This window comes from Muscardinus avellanarius, assembly GCF_963383645.1.
Source record: "Muscardinus avellanarius genome assembly, chromosome: 22".
Classification (NCBI taxonomy): Eukaryota; Metazoa; Chordata; class Mammalia; order Rodentia; family Gliridae; genus Muscardinus; species Muscardinus avellanarius.
In genome coordinates this window covers 14,102,457-14,119,810 of record NC_137808.1, presented here as the reverse complement: position 1 = coordinate 14,119,810, position 17,354 = coordinate 14,102,457, and the positions used below count along the sequence as shown (strand labels likewise).

The following is a 17,354-nucleotide window of genomic DNA, read 5'->3' as shown; positions in this document are numbered from 1 at the left end:
CTGAGTACCCATCTGTGCTTGGGCCGACGCCCGCCTCGCTGCGACCCCTGCGCTGGCCAAATTCAACCACACGGCGCGCTCCCCGACTTCCGCACGGCGGGATTTTCTACTGGAAAAAAAATAAACTGCGAAAATCGTTGCATAAGAAGTTCCCGCGTTGGCTTTTCTTGTGAAACAAGTCATATGCTGTGTATTCCATTAAAACGAGAGTTTTGGGAAATATCTGATTAGTCAGACAGAAACCCCTTCGGTGGAGTTTACCGTCTGCTCTTTTTAAAAAAGGCAGGTTTTCTCCTGGGTTGAAGGAGGCAGATGAAGTCTAGTAAGTGTCTAAGGAATCGCTTCTCACCACTAATACTAAACCCAGCGGGTCAATCTCCACTGGATTTGAGGGGGAAAAACGATCCAAATGAGACTCCTGTCTCTGCGGGAGAGGAGAAGTTAAGGGTGTGTGTGTGTGTGTGTGTGTTACTGGAGATTGAACCCAGAGTCAATATAGCTACCTCTGAGCTATATCCTCGGCCCTATTTTTATTTCTTATTTTGAAAAACAGGCTCTCATTAAGTTGGCGAGGCTGGCCTCAAGCCTGTGATCCTCCTGCCTCTGCCTCCCAAGTACTAGGATTACAGACGTGCGTCACCATGCCCAGATCATCATGCTTTATACTTAGGGTTTTCAGGTGTCCTCACATACTTGCGAATTATCAAAGCAGACCCCATGATTTGACTCAACTCAAACCTGGATCTCCGTCCTTGCCTTTCAATAATTGAAATAGTCAAGTAATTACTGCAAATTGAATAATTTAATTTCAATAATTAAAATTTGGGTATAATAAGCTTAGCTTGGTGGTGCATACCCGAACCCAGTACTTGGGAGGCTGAGATGAGAGGATAACTTCAGAAACTTAGCGAGACCCTGTTTCAAAAGAAAAGAAGAAAAATGGCTGACCCTTTATACAGAGGAGGTGAGGAAGAGAGTGAAGTTTGAGAGACTCAGTAGAATCAGTCAATAAACTATGAGAACAAGAGATGTGAATAAGCTTCCCAGATCCTTAATTTCTTACGAGAATAACAGCATCTCCATTCCTCAGCCATAAGTGATCATAAAATACGGTTACAACTAAGATACCGGCTGGGTGTGGTGGTGAATGTCTGCAATCCTAGCACTTGGGAGGCTGAGACAGGAGGATCATAGATTTGAGGCCAGCCTCAGCAACTTGGTGAGACTCTGTTTCAAAATAAAAAATAAGCCAGGTGTGGTGGTACATGCCTATAATCCCAATCCTTGAGAGGCTGAGACAGAAGGATTGTTAGTTTGAGGCCAGTCTCAGCAACCCAGTGAGACCCTATTTCAAAATAAAATATATATATTTTTTAAAAAAGGCCTGGGAGTATAGCTCGGAGGTAGAATGCCCCCGCGATCAACTCCCTGTGCCAGTAAATAAGTAAATAAACAAACAGACAGACCAAATAAAAAAAGTAAAAAGTGCTGGTGGTCTAGCTTAGAGTTAGAACATTCCTGAGTTCAATATTGAGTATTAAAATAAAAAAGACATAAATAAATAAAATTAAGATACCATTTACAATAGAAAACATTATTAAGGATCCAGAAATTAGCCAAGAATTTCTAACTTTTTTTTGTGGTTCTCGGGATGGAACCCAAGGATCATTCTACATCTGAGCCATACCCCAAGCCTGATTTTTTATTCTTTTGTGTGTGTGGTACTGGGGGTGGCACCCAGGGGCATTCTAACTCCCAGCGACACCCCAGCCCTATTTTTTATTTTTTGATTTTGAAACAAGGTCTCACTGAGTTGCAAGGGGCCTCGCTAACTAGCAGAGACTGGGCGTGGACTGCGATCCTCCCGTCTCAGCCTCCCCAAGGCTGGCGTTACGAGTGTGTGCCACCATGCCAGGCTACTAGCTAACATTTTTATGGAGTAAAAAAATTTAAATGTTATTTATGGACACAGGCCGTGGGCCAGAGGAGAGCCGCAAGAGGGCCTCTGGCAACTGTTGGTTTAAACAAATCCAGAGCCTTCTGCCTGGAGTTCTATCTCTCTCTCTCTCTCTCTCTCTCTCTATCTATCTATCTACACACCTCCCTCCCTCCCTCCCTCTCTCTCTCTCTCTCTCTCTCTCTTATTTACTTTGAAACAGGGTCTCACTAAGTTGTGGAGGCCAGCCTCAAACCTTGGTCCTTCTGTCTCAGCCTCCCAAGTGCCAGGATCACAGGTGTGTGCCAGTTCTTACTCAACTCTTCATCGAAGCTTGGCTGATTCCTAAGATCAGGCCAAATCTCCCCACCCCGACTTGTGAATCCAGACGTGATCTCAATCTCTCTTTCCACCTGGTCTTCCTTCCACCGGGCCAAAGCCTTATTTAAGGTAAGAACGGGAAGTAGCTCCACGTGACAAATGTTTTCGGGGCTAAATAAAAGTAAGGCGGCCGGATCGCCGAGGGCTTGGCGGGATTACAAGCGTGCGCCACCACGCCTGGCTACACAGTAAAGTTTTAGAAAAGTCAAGTCTAAGCAGGGTGTTGTGGCACACACCTGTAATCCCCATACTTGGGAGGCCGAGACAGGAGGATCGCAGGTATAAGGCCAGCCTCAGCAAGTAGTAAGACTCTCAGAACCCTAGAGAGAGTTCATTTTTAAATGGAAAAAAAATAAGGCTGGGGGTAGAGCTTGGAGGTAGAATATCCATGGGTTCAATCTCTAGCACCACAAATAAGTAAATAAATAAGTGAATACATAAAGAAAATATAAAAGGTTGGGGTTAGAGCCCAAAGGTAGAATGCTCACAGGCTCAATCCCCAGTAAAACACACACACACACACACACACACACACACACACACACACACAATATAACTATATATACGCACAAACATAAAAGCTTAACTATATGTAAATAAGGGCATGAGGCGAGAAAGGAAGAGAGAGAGAAAGAAATTCCAAACCTAGGATGCATTTTTCTTCCCGTTTCCTAATCCCTCTTCTATGCAGAACTCTAATGAGGAAGAATATTCAAAAATACTTAACACCCAGTGTGCAGAGCACGGGCCATTCGGGAGACTCGGGCTGTAGATGGATCGATATTCGTTTCAGCTGTAATAAGCAAATCAAACTGCCAACCCGATCTCCAGAAAATCTCAAAGAAAACAGAAGAGATGCAGACCGGGGAGGGGGCTCCTAACGCCGAACCAGGGGCCCGTGCGCACGCGCCATATACAAAAACATCCTTATGGCTGGGTGCGCCGGCACAGGCTGGCAATCCCAGCGTTTCAGAGGCTGAGGCAGGAGGATCGCGGTTCGAGGCCAGCCTCGGCTACTTAGTGAGGCCCTCTGCAACTCAGTGAGACCCTGTTTCAAAATAAAGAATAAAAAATATAGGGCTGGGCGTGTCACTTGGAGGTAGAATGCCCCTGGGTTCCACCCCCAGTACTGCAAAAAAATAAAATCAATATTATCCTTACGACGTTATCTCATTTTTCAGTATCTCATTTCTATGTTAAGTCTCCACATCTTTGGCCATTTTAGAGGGAAACAGTGGTAATGGCTGAAGAGAGAAGAAACAGCCATTATGATTATCATGGACTTTTATGATTTCTCTGATAGTGACGTTATGTTGCAGGCTATCTAATAATCACTGGAAAAAATGAGGAAATATAGAGAATCAGAAAGAAAAAAAAGAATTCACACCACCAGGCTCAACTACATATGTATTCACATATATGAATGTGTGCGCGTGTGCCGCCAGGGCAGGGTACAAGCTAAGCAAGTGTGTTCTGCCACTGAGTTCCACCCCCAGGCCTCCACCATATATATGTTGTTTTAACAAACAAGGATAGTGCTATCTATACACTATTATAATCTATAATTATAATTATACAGATTATAAACCTGGAATTATAAAAGGTAACCTGTTAAGTACATCTTAGGAAGGTAAGCCCTTAAATCTGACCTTCTGTTTTTACTCAAAAAAATTTGTATATATGTATTGATTGATTTATTTAGCTACTGGGCAGGAAACCCAGGGGTGAGCTCTATCTCCAGCACTTGTTGTTTTTTATTTGGAAACAGGGTCTCATTAAGTTGTTGAGGGTCCCACTGCTTTCTGAGGCTGGCCTCGAACCTGGGATCCTCCTGTCTCAGCCTCCCAAGGACTGGGATGACATGTGTGCGCCACCACCCATTTGCACATCTACTTGTTAAGGCCACGCCAGGTTTTAGCCAGAGAAAAAGCCAGCTGAGGCCACGGGTTCCGTTCAGGATTGGCGCTTCTCGTTCTAAAGCAGCGGAAGGGTATGAACGTCAGCGATCAAAATGTCTGACGTCTAATCCGGCCTCGTGCTTATCAGCCTAATACCCCATCGCTAAGTAGCCGATCTCCGGGAGCGAGTGTTTCATTGACTTTGCCTCACAGAACAGCCTTTAATAAGAATGCCATTTTTATTTTGCAACCTTCTCTTGATTTATATTTCCCCTTTCCTCTCACCTTCAGACAGCAGCTAATTAAATAACCTGTTTTCTGCTTAGTAATCCACTTTGAGTATCCATTTTAGGTACTTCAGTCTAAATGGGGAAGACGTTATGAATTTTTACCAGGCAACTCTTGGTGGAAATTAAAAAGTAATGGGCTTTAATTGCTGAAGGAGAAGGCTCTCCGTCTGCTAACTTTGTGATAAAATATCCTAATACAAAACATTCGTCATTTCTGAGATGATGGACCGGATCAGCTGGGATGAATCTTAAAAAATCAGGCAAGGAGCAAAGTCGTTGCTGGCTTGAGGTGTACGTGACGATTCCGTGCGTCCGTGCGTGCGTGCGTGTGCGCGAGTGTGTGCGTGCGTGTGTGTGTCGCGGATTGAACCCAGGGGCATTCTACCTCCGAAGGACACCCCCAGCCCTATTCCACTTTTTAAAATTTGAAACAGGGCCCCGTTATGTGGGTGAGAACCTCACTTTTCTCAAGGCTGCCCTGGAACCTGCGGTCTCCCTGTCCCAGCCTCCCGAGTCAGGACTGCAGGCGAGCGGCCGCGCCGGCGGGTCCCGGGCTTTGTGTGGTCCTGGGTTTCGGTGCCTGTTTTCTGAAGCACCCGTCGTGTGTGGTGTCTGTCTCTGGCTTCGTCTGAGTGCACCGGAATCAGTATTTCACCGCGTCTGTGACTTGACAGACCGAAACAGATAATGATCTGCTGGAGAGATCAGTCCGGTCCCCGTATGTGCATCTTGGGCACAGGCCAGGAGGGCTGTATTTGGAAATGATTTCTTGTGAAAATGCCACTGGAGTCTGTCTCTTCGAAGTTTCCTCATCTTCAGTTTTACAGAGGTCGCCTGGATGTCTTTTGATGGAACTGGTTCCTTGTCTGTGTTTCGATCTAAACCAACGATTTTTCTGTTTTTCTTTAATATACTGCGTCTTAACTGAACCTATTGACGTCACACTCACACTGCAGTGCGCGCAATTCCGGGGCCTGGTCCCGAGACAGATGAAAACCACGATCTTCATTTATTTATTAAGTTTTTTTCCATACGAGGGATTGAACCTAGGAGCATTCGATCTCTGAGTTATACCCCTAGAATTTCTTTCATTTTTTATTTGGTACTAGGGACTGAACCCAATGGCATTCTACCTCTGAGCTACACCCCCAGACGTATTTTGTTTTAAATTTTGAAACAGGATCTTGCTAAGTTGTAGGGGGACGTACCAATCTCTGGAGCTGACTGTGAACCTGCAATCCTCCTGGCTCAGCCTCCCAAGTACAGGAATTATAGGTGTGTACCACTCGGCCTGCATTTTTTTGTTATGTTTTCATTTTTCATCTTGGAGAATGAACCCCGAGCTATACCCCTAGCCCTATTTTATTTTTTATCTGGAAACAGGGAGGGCCTCGCCAAGTCGCTGAAGCTGGCTATAAACCTGTGACCCTCCTGTCTCAGCCCCCCAAGCGCTGGGATTACAAGCGTCACTCCACTCAGCTGAAAACCCTGATCTTTGAGTTTTAATGTGAGTAGGGCATCGGATCCTCCAATCTCAGCCTCAGGCTGGCTAGTTAGTATGGATATCTTAGATGAATATTACAAACGAGAGATGGGCCTAACAGCAGAAAACCAAGACTTCTTTGTGTGGTCAAGGGAGAAGCGGTGTTTTTGGCTTTACCAATAATGTCTAAAAATAATTCTCAAACGTTCTTGGCAAACCCGTTCAGCAACATTTAATTCACAGCATGTGGCATTCCACACCTCCGCGGCGGTGCCAGAAACCGGCGCGCCATCTTGACTTTCTTCTCCATTCCCTCCCACACCCATGATTGAGCAAGTCCTAGAAGCTTTACCTGTAAACTCCACCTCTGTTTCCTTAGGTACTGGCGATCAATTGACCCCAAGTGCGTTCTACCTCTGAGCCGTATCCCCAGCCTTATCGGATTTATTTATTATTATTTTTTATTTACCTAGGTATTTATTTGTTTTTGTTTTGAAACAGGGTCTCGCTAGGTCGCGGAGAGTCTCACTAAGTTGCCGAGGCTGGCCTTGAACCCGCGACCCTCCTGTCTCTGCCCCCCAAGTACGGGGATCAGTGTGTGTGGCACTACCACACCCGGCTCGTGACCACCTCTTCTGAACTAGACCCCTGCCACACAAAGCCTCGGTTTTATCACTCTGCCTTATTGACTATTCTGACAGGCCATCGGATTCTTGTTTTTGTTTAGATTTGTTTGTTTGGGGAATCTCTATCCCTCAGGAGGACGTAAGGCCCCTACATAGGGGCTTTCCTGCTCTGCTTACAGGAATATGGAGCGACACCCAACTCAAAAAACACGCTACACACATATATGTTAAACAGGTAAATTAAAAACATGACTCAAATCAAAGGTTCCACAGCATGGTCAGCACCACGAGGTCACCCCAACACTCGCCACCCAGCTGGGCTGCCTGCGGATTCTCTGCTACGGAAGGTTCAGGTTCAGCCTCTCTTGGGGACAAAATTCACTAAGAGATCCGTGCTCGGATAGAAACCTGGGTTCGAATCTCGAAGCTGTCCAGGTTTTCTTGTATAAATTCAGGTCCAATATGGTATAGTATAATAAAAAGAAACACAGTAAAGTGTTAATATCTCAGACTCTAGAGGCCAAAAGCCATTGGCAGTGGGGAAGAATCTGGGAGACATCATCTTTTTTTTTTTTTTTTTTAACTCTATGGCTTTGGAAGTTGTAATTTTATTTTTTGTGTTGAGGATGGAACTACCATTGAGCTGCACCCTTAACTCTTTCTATTATTATTTCCTTTATTTTAAAACAGGGTCTCTCTAGTTTGATAAGGCTGGCCTTGAATCTGTGATCCTCCCGTCCCAGCCTCCCAAATACCGAGACTGTAGGCATGCACCCCACACCTAGCTGCGATCATATTTCCAAATAAAAAGGTTCGGAGGTGTCCCTTGGGGGTGGAACATCCCCTGGTTCAAACCTCAGTATTAAATAAATAAACAGAAAAGCAAGTTTACTGTAAGGAAGAGAATGGAGTGCACTGGTAATGCTGATATAAAATAGAGCGTTCTCGGAGAAGATGGCCATGGACTTCATTGGACTTGAGAGAGAATTCACCAGCTGCATTATGGGTGAAGAAGGGAACGATGGGCAGAGATGGCCTCCTGGGCACAGTGATAGTTTAAAGAACACAAAGGACCAGTCCATGTTAACCAACCATGTGAGAGGTTAAAGCTAAGACAAAAAAGGGCTTTCAGGAGAAGAAACAGCGTATATGAAAACCACCGCAGAAAGGTCATGGTACTTCTAAGGTTTGGCATACAACACTGTCTTCTAGGAGTTTCTTTTTTTCCCCCCCCCTGGTATTAGGTATTTAACCCAAGGTCATTCTACCTCTTAGCTACATCCCCAGCCCTATATTATTATTATTATTATTATTATTATTATTATTATTATTATTATTATTTATTTTGGTGGTACTGGGGATGGAATCCTTCTACCTCCGGGCTACACTCCCAGACCTATTTTATATTTTTATTTGGAAACAGGGTCTCTTAAGCCAGCACGGCTGGCTCCGAACCAGCGCGATCCTCCTGTCTCCGCCTCCCAAGCGCGCGGATGACAAGCGTGCGCCGCCACACCCGGCTGTATTTTATTTCTTATTTGGATCCAGGGTCTCACTAAGTTCCTGAGGCTGGCCACGAACCCAGGATCCTCTTATCTCATCCTCCCAATACTGAGATCACAGGCGTGCACCACCACACCCAGCTCAACACGCTCTTTTAAAAACTCCTGATCATTTCTCACATATTACTAGGCCATTTAAGTAATTTTGGTGGGATTCATGTTTTCTTGAAACATTCTCATAAAAACATCGGGAATTAAAACTTCCGTCTTGACATTTCTGCGTCTCACTGCGCTTTGGATCAGGCCTTCAGTATTGTAAATAAAGATTGTACGGAAATAATTTAAAACTTATTTCTGGACTCTGAATACTAAATCACATAGAACTAATTAATGAGCTAATTGTTGGACCCTGCGATTCATCCTGCTGGTGGACGCAGATTGAGTGGGAGAGAAACAAGAAATAGATTCCCTCTGTCATTTACATTCACCTAGGCCCGCATTTCATTCCTGCGGAGATTAGCAATTAGATTTCTCATTCACTTTCAAAGTGGATGAAGAGTTTATATCTGACCAAGTGGAGGAACACGGAGACCAGATATGGAAAGCATGAAACTACAGCTCTACGCAACCGAGGGGATCTTTTTATAATCAGCCTGTGAACTGCCCCAACCAGGATGAATCAGATCAGAGGACTCACCGTCATTTCTCAACAGGAGTGGCGTGGGTGGCCCCAGGACCTTGTGGTTGGTCACAGTATTGGTTACCACGCAGGTGTAATTCCCGACGTCGGATTTTTCCACCTTGGCAATATACAGGTTGCCCGTCTCTTGAGAGACAAAGCGGCGGTTATCTTGGTAAGAAGGGTATTCGTTGAAGATCCAGGCATAGCTCAGCTCTGAAAGAGGAAGGAGCCATCATTACTGATATGTCTCTGGGCTCTGAGACCTGACTGGGCTCAGGAAAAAAATGATCAGGGTAGAAATTTATACCGGTGCCCAAGTGATCCTATTCAACCTGTAACATACAATCATACATTTCATAACATACAATCATAACATACAAGCATAACATACATTTCAACCTGTAACATACAATCATACATTTCATAACATACAATCATAACATATAAGCATAACATACAAGCATAACATACATTTCAACCTGTAACAAAGCAATCGTGGTTCCTTCTATCTGTCCTAAAAGGTTTATGTTATTTCTAGATAAGTAGAAGATACACTCATATTGGATTAAGGAAGGCTCAACATCATCTCGTCAAGAGGATAAACGTTTCTAGTTTGCTAAGCATGTGCCAGGTGCTGTGTTAGACCTATTAAAAATAAAGCTCAAATTAATGACCCAAGAAACCCATAATGTTTGTTTTTTTTTCTGGTAGACTAGGGGTTTAACCCAAGAGTATTCTATATGAGCCACACCTCAGCCCTATTTTTATCTTTTAATTTTGAAACGGGATCTCATTAAGCTGCAAAGGGCCTCCCTAAGTTGCTGTGGCTGGCCTCAAACCTGCGACCCTCCTATCTCTTGCCCCCAAGTGCTGGGGTTACAGGCGCGCACCACCATGTCCGCGTGAAAACTATGACCTTTGCACAGCTGTGATAGAGGAATACCCCGAAAACTAACTGCACCATTTTTTCACTCTATAGATAATTACTATAGTTCATTGTGAAGCCCCGTGTTTGAATAGAACTTTGTGGTTTCTGATGCATTTGGTAGTTTTCCAGAAATAAAACTGAGGAACTGTGGCAGAGAAGAAAGAAGAATTGCTGACTTTCAACCTAGTCTTCCATCACTATCTCCCACTACTGACCCACATGTGACTGTTTACTTAGGCTGCAATTCTCTATCGCTTTTGTTTGGGTTGGATGTAGAATGTCCTTGGAGAGCTCATGTTAATGGTCAGAGTTGATGTAGTAACTCATGAGGGCAGTCACCTCATCAGTGGATGACTCCATTGGAGTGGACTGACTGGGCGGTCACCTAGGCAGGTGGGGTGTGGCTGAAAAGAGTGGGTCCCTGAGGTGTGGCTCTGGGGACCAGGCTTTAGTCTTTGAATACCTCTGTTTGCTGGTTCTCTTGCTCCCGGCCGCCATGACGTGAGAGCCGAGCCTTCGCCCTCTCCCTCCCTCTGCTTCCTAAACATGCCCTGAGCTCTGCAGACCCAGCCTAACATGGACGAAAGCCTGAAAGCCCCAGACACTCTCAGCAGGTAACTCCTCCTTCCTCTGAATTCTCTGGCCAGTTGTTTTGAATTACCGCGGTGAGAAGCTTGACTGAGATTCTCTATTAGTTTAGTGAGACGATGGTTTAATATTGTAGAAAATACTCATTAAATACCCCTTGGCTGATCACACACACATGAATGTATAATTAAAAATTAGCCAAGGTATTAAGGAAGTGAGTATAAATTTCGAAAAATGATCTCGCCAGGTTGCTGAGCATGTCTCTGAGTTGTTGAGGCCGCCCTGGAGCCTGCGATCCTCCTGCCTCAGCCTCCCAAGTACTGGGATGACAGGCGTGTACCACGCACCTGGCTTATATGCTGTCAGTTTCAAAGAAACCACAGTGACAGTGAGTTGCTGTGACTTGCTGCAGTGAACTTCTGAGCTCTAAGGAGATCAGCTTCTGGCAGTCGATTATTCCTTTCTTTAAGGTGTGAACTCTGGATTCCCCCAAGCTGAAAAGGGAAGGACTAGCTACCGGCCCCCATTAGCCAAAAATTACTTGGCTCGGAGGCAGAGGAAGTGGGAAGGGCGCCTCTGGTTCTAAACAGGTTGGCCGAGATAACTATACGCCACTCTTTGACACGATCCTGGGTTACATGCCCAGTGCATGCAGTGTTCTGGAAAGAGTGACCGAGAGGCCACTCAAAGTATTGCCAAGAGAACAGTAATTACAGCAAAAAGGTATTTCTGCCGTTTAATCCTTCAAGGATTCCCAACTGTAACTGGCCTGGAGAGCTAGACTCGGGACGGGACACACGTTTTGCTTTAATAATCCACTGTCAACACACAAAAGGGGGTCGGGCCAATTGCTTTCCTTTTACCCCCGGATCGCAACATTTCTACGTGCGTTATTTTAGAGAGATATAATTATGTTTATATGAGAACAGCTCATCATTCCATTTATCCATGCGCATGTAATTAGAAGTCACCCCACGCTGTTGTCAAGAGGATGTTCAGGATAAATAAACAAGTGCTTCTCAGCGAGCTAGCTACTTCTTCCAGAAAGGAAAATGTGAAGGAGGTACGGCCCCTAGAATAAGTCAGCAAAACGCCATCCAATATGGCCGCCTTCCTGCCAGAACAGGGCGTTTAACGACAGCAGAGCAGACGACCTCTACCTTCCCCACTTAACCTGATTTGTGAGTTCGGGGAAACTTAGTAATGTCTCAGCAACTTCATTTTCCCAACTGACTAGGAGTAGAACACCGCCTATGCCCAGTTAGCTAGCGGAGACTCTGAGGTATGGGTCAGCATCTTCAGAGTCACAAGGGAGAAGTTAGAACGTCATTTCCCAGCCATCAACCGGCACGTCTGCAAGGACAGCTGGAGTCACACACATGCAACTGGAAATTCTTTCCCTGAAGGTACTTTGCAAAACTGTTGCCGTGGCTCAGGGCTGAGAGGCTGCTTGGATTCTGGGGGAAGAGACTTGCTTAGCAACCAGAAAGCAGGTATTAGACATCTGCTTCGTTATTTATTTTTTTTAATTGGGAGAAAAACAAGCAGAAAAGAAGATCCAAGTTCAAAGTTGTGTTAAGTAAGAAAAGCCACTTAAACATTTAAACTCTCTCACTTCAACTAACTTTCTTTCTTTCTTTCTCTCTTTCTTTCTTTCTTTTTTTCTTTTTGAATTGGAGACTGAACCCAGGGACACTCTACAGCTAAGCTACACCCCTAGTCTTTTTAAAATTGTTTGTTTTGAAACAGTCTTGCTAAGTTTCTGAGGCTGGTCTCAAACCTGGGATCCTCCTGGCTCAGCCTCCCAAGTACTAGGATTACAGGCGTGTGCCCCATGCCCAGGTACTCTCAACTGCTTAATCTGTAAGATGAGTGAACATTTTAAATGTGATGCAGGTGGGCAATGAGACTATTAAGGAAAATCACTGAAACCTCTGAAGGGCTGTGCAGAGTGAGCTCGTATTGGTTGTGCTTTGTCAGATTAATTACTATTAAAGTAAAAAAAAGAAAAAAAAAAGAAACCAGGCATGATGGCGTATACTTGAAATCCTAATACGTGGCTAAGACAGGAGGATAACAGGTTTGCAGTCAGCCTCAGCTACCTAGTGAGACCCTATTTCAAAACAATTAATTAATTAATTAATTAATTAATAAGAGAGGCTAGAACAAGGCGTGGGGGCCCACGCTTGTAATCCCAGCATTTGGGAGGCTGAGACAGGAGGATCGCAGGTTCGCGGCCAGCCTCAGCTACTTTGTGAGCCCCTCCACACCTTCGTGAGACCCTGTTTCAAAATAAAGAATAAAATATTGGGCTGGGGGTGTAGCTCTGAGGTAGTATGGCCCGGGTTTAATCCCCAGCATTACAAAAAAAATAAAATAAAAAGAGAGAGAGAGAGAGAGAGAGAGAGAGAGAGAGAGAGAGAGAGAGAGAGAGAGAGAATAAATGTTAAGGGTATAGCTTGGAAGGAGAATGCCCCTGGGTTAAATCCCCAGTATCATAAATAAACAAACAAATGCAAATAATAAAAATTAAGTTCATGCAGCCAATGGAGTAGTAAGGAGGAATTGGAGCCTCAGTGTGGACGAGCCCAGCCGTCCTCGGATGTTTGTACAGAGTCGGCGGGACGGCCTCCAGGGGCTCCGCGGTAACCACAGTATTTTGGGACCGCGCTCTTCAGAAATACTGTTCAAGCTGTTCCTTCTGATTAAGGCTAAACAACTGTCCTGGTACCTGCCTGGCATCACTCAGGGCCAAGCCTGCCTTGTGGCTTGGCCCCGTGACGTCCTTGAACGCTAACAAAGTGCTAAATATACACCAGAGAGAAGCATTTATCTCCAAATTGAATAAAAAGAAAAATGTAAGAAAGAACACAGCAAAATGGCAAATTTAAATTGCGATGTTTTCTCTGAATTGCAAAAACAATATAATGCCGTAAACATTTTTCATGCTATAAAAAATGGGGCGGGACCAAAGCAGCTGCTAGAAACATGTGCTAAAGATCCTAATTAACAACTTCAGTTTAACATCTGACTTTTTTTTTTGGTGGTCCTGGGGGTGGAACCCAGGGGCTTCTACCTCCGGGCTATACTCCCAGACCTATTTTATACTTTATTTGGAAGTAGGGTCTCTTAGGCCAGCGAGGCTGTCTCCGAACCTGCGCCATCCTCCTGTCTCCGCCTCCCAAGCGCGGGGATGACAAGCGTGCGCCACCGCGCCCGGCAACATCTGCCTTTTGAAAGTGTTTTCTGAGTCATGAAATACAAAGTCCAGTAAAAATTCTCTGCTGAAGACCCGGTAAAATCACGCGTGTGTTGGATATGGTGGTACATGCCTGTAATCCCAGTACTTGAGAGGCTGAGACAGGAATCTCTCAGGTTTGAGGCCAGCCTCAGAAACAGGGTGAGGCCCTCTGCAATTTACTGGGATCCTTTTTCAAAATAAAAAAAATAAAATATAAGCCGGGCGTGGTGGCGCACGCTTGTCATCCCCGCGCTCGGGAGGCGGAGACAGGAGGATGGCGCAGGTTCGAAGCCAGCCGCGCTGGCTTAGGAGACCCTGTTTCCAAATAAAAATGTAAAATAGGTCTGGGAGTGGAGCCCAGAGGTAGAAGGGCTTCCAGGAACCCCAGTACCACCAAAAATAAAATAAATAAATAATTAATAAAATATAGACATGGGGGTGTAGCTCAAAGGTAGGACGGCCTCGCTTCAACCCCAGAAGCAAATAATAGTAGTAATGGACCACTGCATGGTGCTCAGTGCAGAGCTTCCACTCGGGACAGGTCTCTAGCCAAAACATTAACTTAGTTTTCTTCACAGAAATTCGATCTCCCCGGAATTTGTGTCTCTATTTTTAGATAGGTTCAGGGCAATCACAAAAGAGTGGGCCGAGGACAGTCCAATAATCCCACGTGTATCGGAGCAGGCAGCTGGCATGGCGGAGCTAAAATGTGCCAACAGGTCAAGCATCCTTCATCCTCCTTTGGAAGGTGTGAAAATTTTGAGGTCTAAACACGGTCAACACTGGAGCATCGGAAAGTGGCAGGAGAGACAGCGGCCCTGTGATTTTGGGGGTGAGCTCCTATTCCAGTGCTCCTCGGAAAAATGAGAGCTCCTGACATTCGAAAGGAAAGGACAGAAACTCAGACCCATTCCCAGACAATACAGATCCCCTAAGAACCCAAACCTGTTTTTAACAGAGGACACCGTGAATCCATCGGATTCCGGGGAAAGCAAGCGACATTCTAGAAATTACAGCCAGGCATCTAAAGCAAAATGAATTCTCCCGCGTCGCACGCGCAAGAAATGTGCCCCACTCCGCCCGATTTCCCGAGGGGCTTCCGTGTCGTGTTTATTCTTACTCAGACTTGACAGATTTCTTTTGATAAGTTTTCACACACTAATTGCTTGCGCAGTGACAGGCAATTTCTGTCCCACTGGCAATTTTAACAGATAAACAGATACTTGGAACGCCACGCGTTTAATAGATTGTGAAACTTCGCATGCTCAATTGTTAACGCGGAGACTAAAGATACCGTGATACTAATCACGACAGAAGGATCCAGCAATGGCTTCCTGATTGGTGGTATCTGATACTGCAAATTCACTCCGAATCTTTATTATCTCAATTGATTCTCTCCCGCCTCAAGTCTGTGGCCAATAGAAAAGAATGCTTAACTATCATCTTATTTTACTTATTTTTACGGCACTGGGGATTGAACCCCGAGATTCCTTCTGCATCCCAACTATCCCCCGGCCCTCTTTTATTTCAATCGTGAAACAGGTTCTTACCAGGTTGCTGAGTTGCTGAGGCTGGCCTTGAACCTGGGATCCTCCTGTCTCAGCCTCCCAAGTACTGGGATTCTAGGCAGGCACCACCACGCTTTCTATTTTAGAAAGACACTAATCTACGATTTTCAAAGGCAGGTGCTCACTGAAGAACTCTGCCCAATGGGATGGTGCTTTTTTTTGGTGGTGGTACTGGGGTTCCTGGAAACCCGTGGGCCCTGTTAGCTGTCCTTGAATATTCTGAACAAAAGAGAACTATGTGAAAGCCCCTTTAGGAGCCCAAAGATGGCCAAGACACCCTAAGTCATTCTGTGACTACAAGATGACGTTATCCGTACACACCTTCTTCCTGTAAAAGTCTCCTTCCAAGGAAGAGCCCACATTCTCCTTGACTTTTTTTAATTTGCATGCTAAATAAATCTCCGTCTATATCTCTGCCTGGCTCATGCTGAAATATTTTTCTTTCATATAAGCCAAGAACCCCTGGGGGCCCCGAGTTGAGTTTCCATCTCTCCCCCATGGGGAACTCTTCCAGACCCCTCAGAGACTCAACCCTTCTGTGCGGACAGTAGGGACCAGCCCGCCCTGCTTGTGTAAGCCACGGGACCGACGCCACAGCCGGGACGCAGGGAGGCTCAGACTTTGAGCAAGTGAGGTGGACGGCGAGTCCTGAAGTGCCAGGCTATAGATGGCATGACATCATCAGCAGTTAAAGATATTCCCCAAGAAAAGCCCGCAGAACTGATAAGAAATAGACTTTGCACATTTGGCTGCAGCACAATCAAAATCTGCCTCATTATTTTAAGCTTAGCAATGTCTGGGGAGAAACAGAAAGAATCGTTCCGCATGGGAACAGAAACGGATACTCAGAAGTGATGCCGAATTTTGAATAAGTAGTAGAAATGTCAATTATGCACTAATTGTTTACATTTTGAAAGACTTTCGGGGCAGTAATATAACTGGGCGAGATTTCAATACAAGCAACTCTCACATGAATCACCAATACATACACATTTCTTTCACCAGATTATTAAATAATTCCATACCCTCCTTAATTAAAGAAGTTATCTGAAGTTCAGACAATTGAAAATTTAATTTTGAACATAAACGACCACTTCAATTTGCTAAGAAAATGCCATTTTTTTTAAAGCCAGGAGTGGTGGAGTGTGCTTGTAATCCCGCATTTGGGGGGCAGAGACAGTAGGATCGCAGTTTATGGACAGCCTCGGCTACTACTTTGTGAGGCCCTTTGCAACTCAGTGAGACCCTGTTTCAAAATAAAGAATAAAAAAAAATAGGGCTGGGGGTGTATCTTGGAGGTAGAATACCCCTGGGTTCTATACCCAGTACTACAGAAAGAGAGAAAGAGAGAAAGAGAGAAAGAAAGAAAGAAAGAAAGAGAGAAAGAAAGAGTCAGTTTAAAAAAAAATAACACAAGATGCTTCCTTAAATTGTGCGAATGCTCCAGTGAGATTAAAAAAATAATGTGGCCTAATGGGGTATTAAGAATGAAACTGTTAATTATTTTACCCCAATATGATGTATGAATACAATGGACCAATAAAAAATTTAAAAAATAAAGAAAAAAAGAATGAAACTGTTACCAGATGGGGTGGCACACAACTGTAATCCCAGTTCTTGGGGGGGCGGAGACAGGAGAATTTCAGGTTCAAGGCCAGCCTTAGCAATTGGTGAGACTCTGTTTCCAAATTAAAAAAAGAAGGCTAGGGGGTGTATCTCAGAGGCAGAACGTTCCTGGGTTCCATCCCCAGTATCAGGAAAAACATAAAAACAAGAATAAAAGAATGGAACTATCTTTCCCAAGTAAATGACTTTCTTTCCTCCCCTTCTTTTTTCTCCCTTCCTTTGTGTATTACAGGTAAAAAATTGAGCCTGAGGGAGATGAAGTGATTTGGTAAGATCCATGCTGCCTAATCGAACGCCTTTCTCCTCCCTGGTCCTGGGGGAGAACCCGAGGGCGCGCTACCTCCGAGCCACAGCCCAGCCCCATCTCATTCTAGCTGTGAAGCAGGGCCTCGCTTTCCTTCTTCTCTCTCCCTTAGTGAGTCGGTCAGTGACGGGGACAGGATTGGAACTCAGTGCTCTGGATTTCAACCCACTACTCTCGATTCTCATACCGTACAGTCAAAACGGGCACCGAGGACTGGGCGTGGTGGTGCACGTGTGCAATCCCAGGATGTGAGAAGGATCAGGTGTGAAGGCAGCCTCAGCAACGTGGTGAGACTGAGTAA

At 45.0% G+C, this 17,354-nt stretch overlaps 1 protein-coding gene across 4 annotated transcripts in view; it reads right to left on the bottom strand.

Annotated features, from left to right (window-relative positions):
- CNTN4 (contactin 4) overlaps positions 1 to 17,354 on the bottom strand; it is a gene marked incomplete at both ends in the record, with an annotated part of 366,244 nt that overhangs the window by 136,417 nt on the left and 212,473 nt on the right. For all 4 annotated transcript variants that reach the window (XM_080718174.1, XM_080718176.1, XM_080718175.1 and 1 more), the window contains one exon: positions 8,814 to 9,011. In XM_080718174.1, the coding sequence (XP_080574300.1) occupies positions 8,814 to 9,011 (198 nt within the window). The remainder of the gene's footprint in view (positions 1 to 8,813; positions 9,012 to 17,354) is intronic.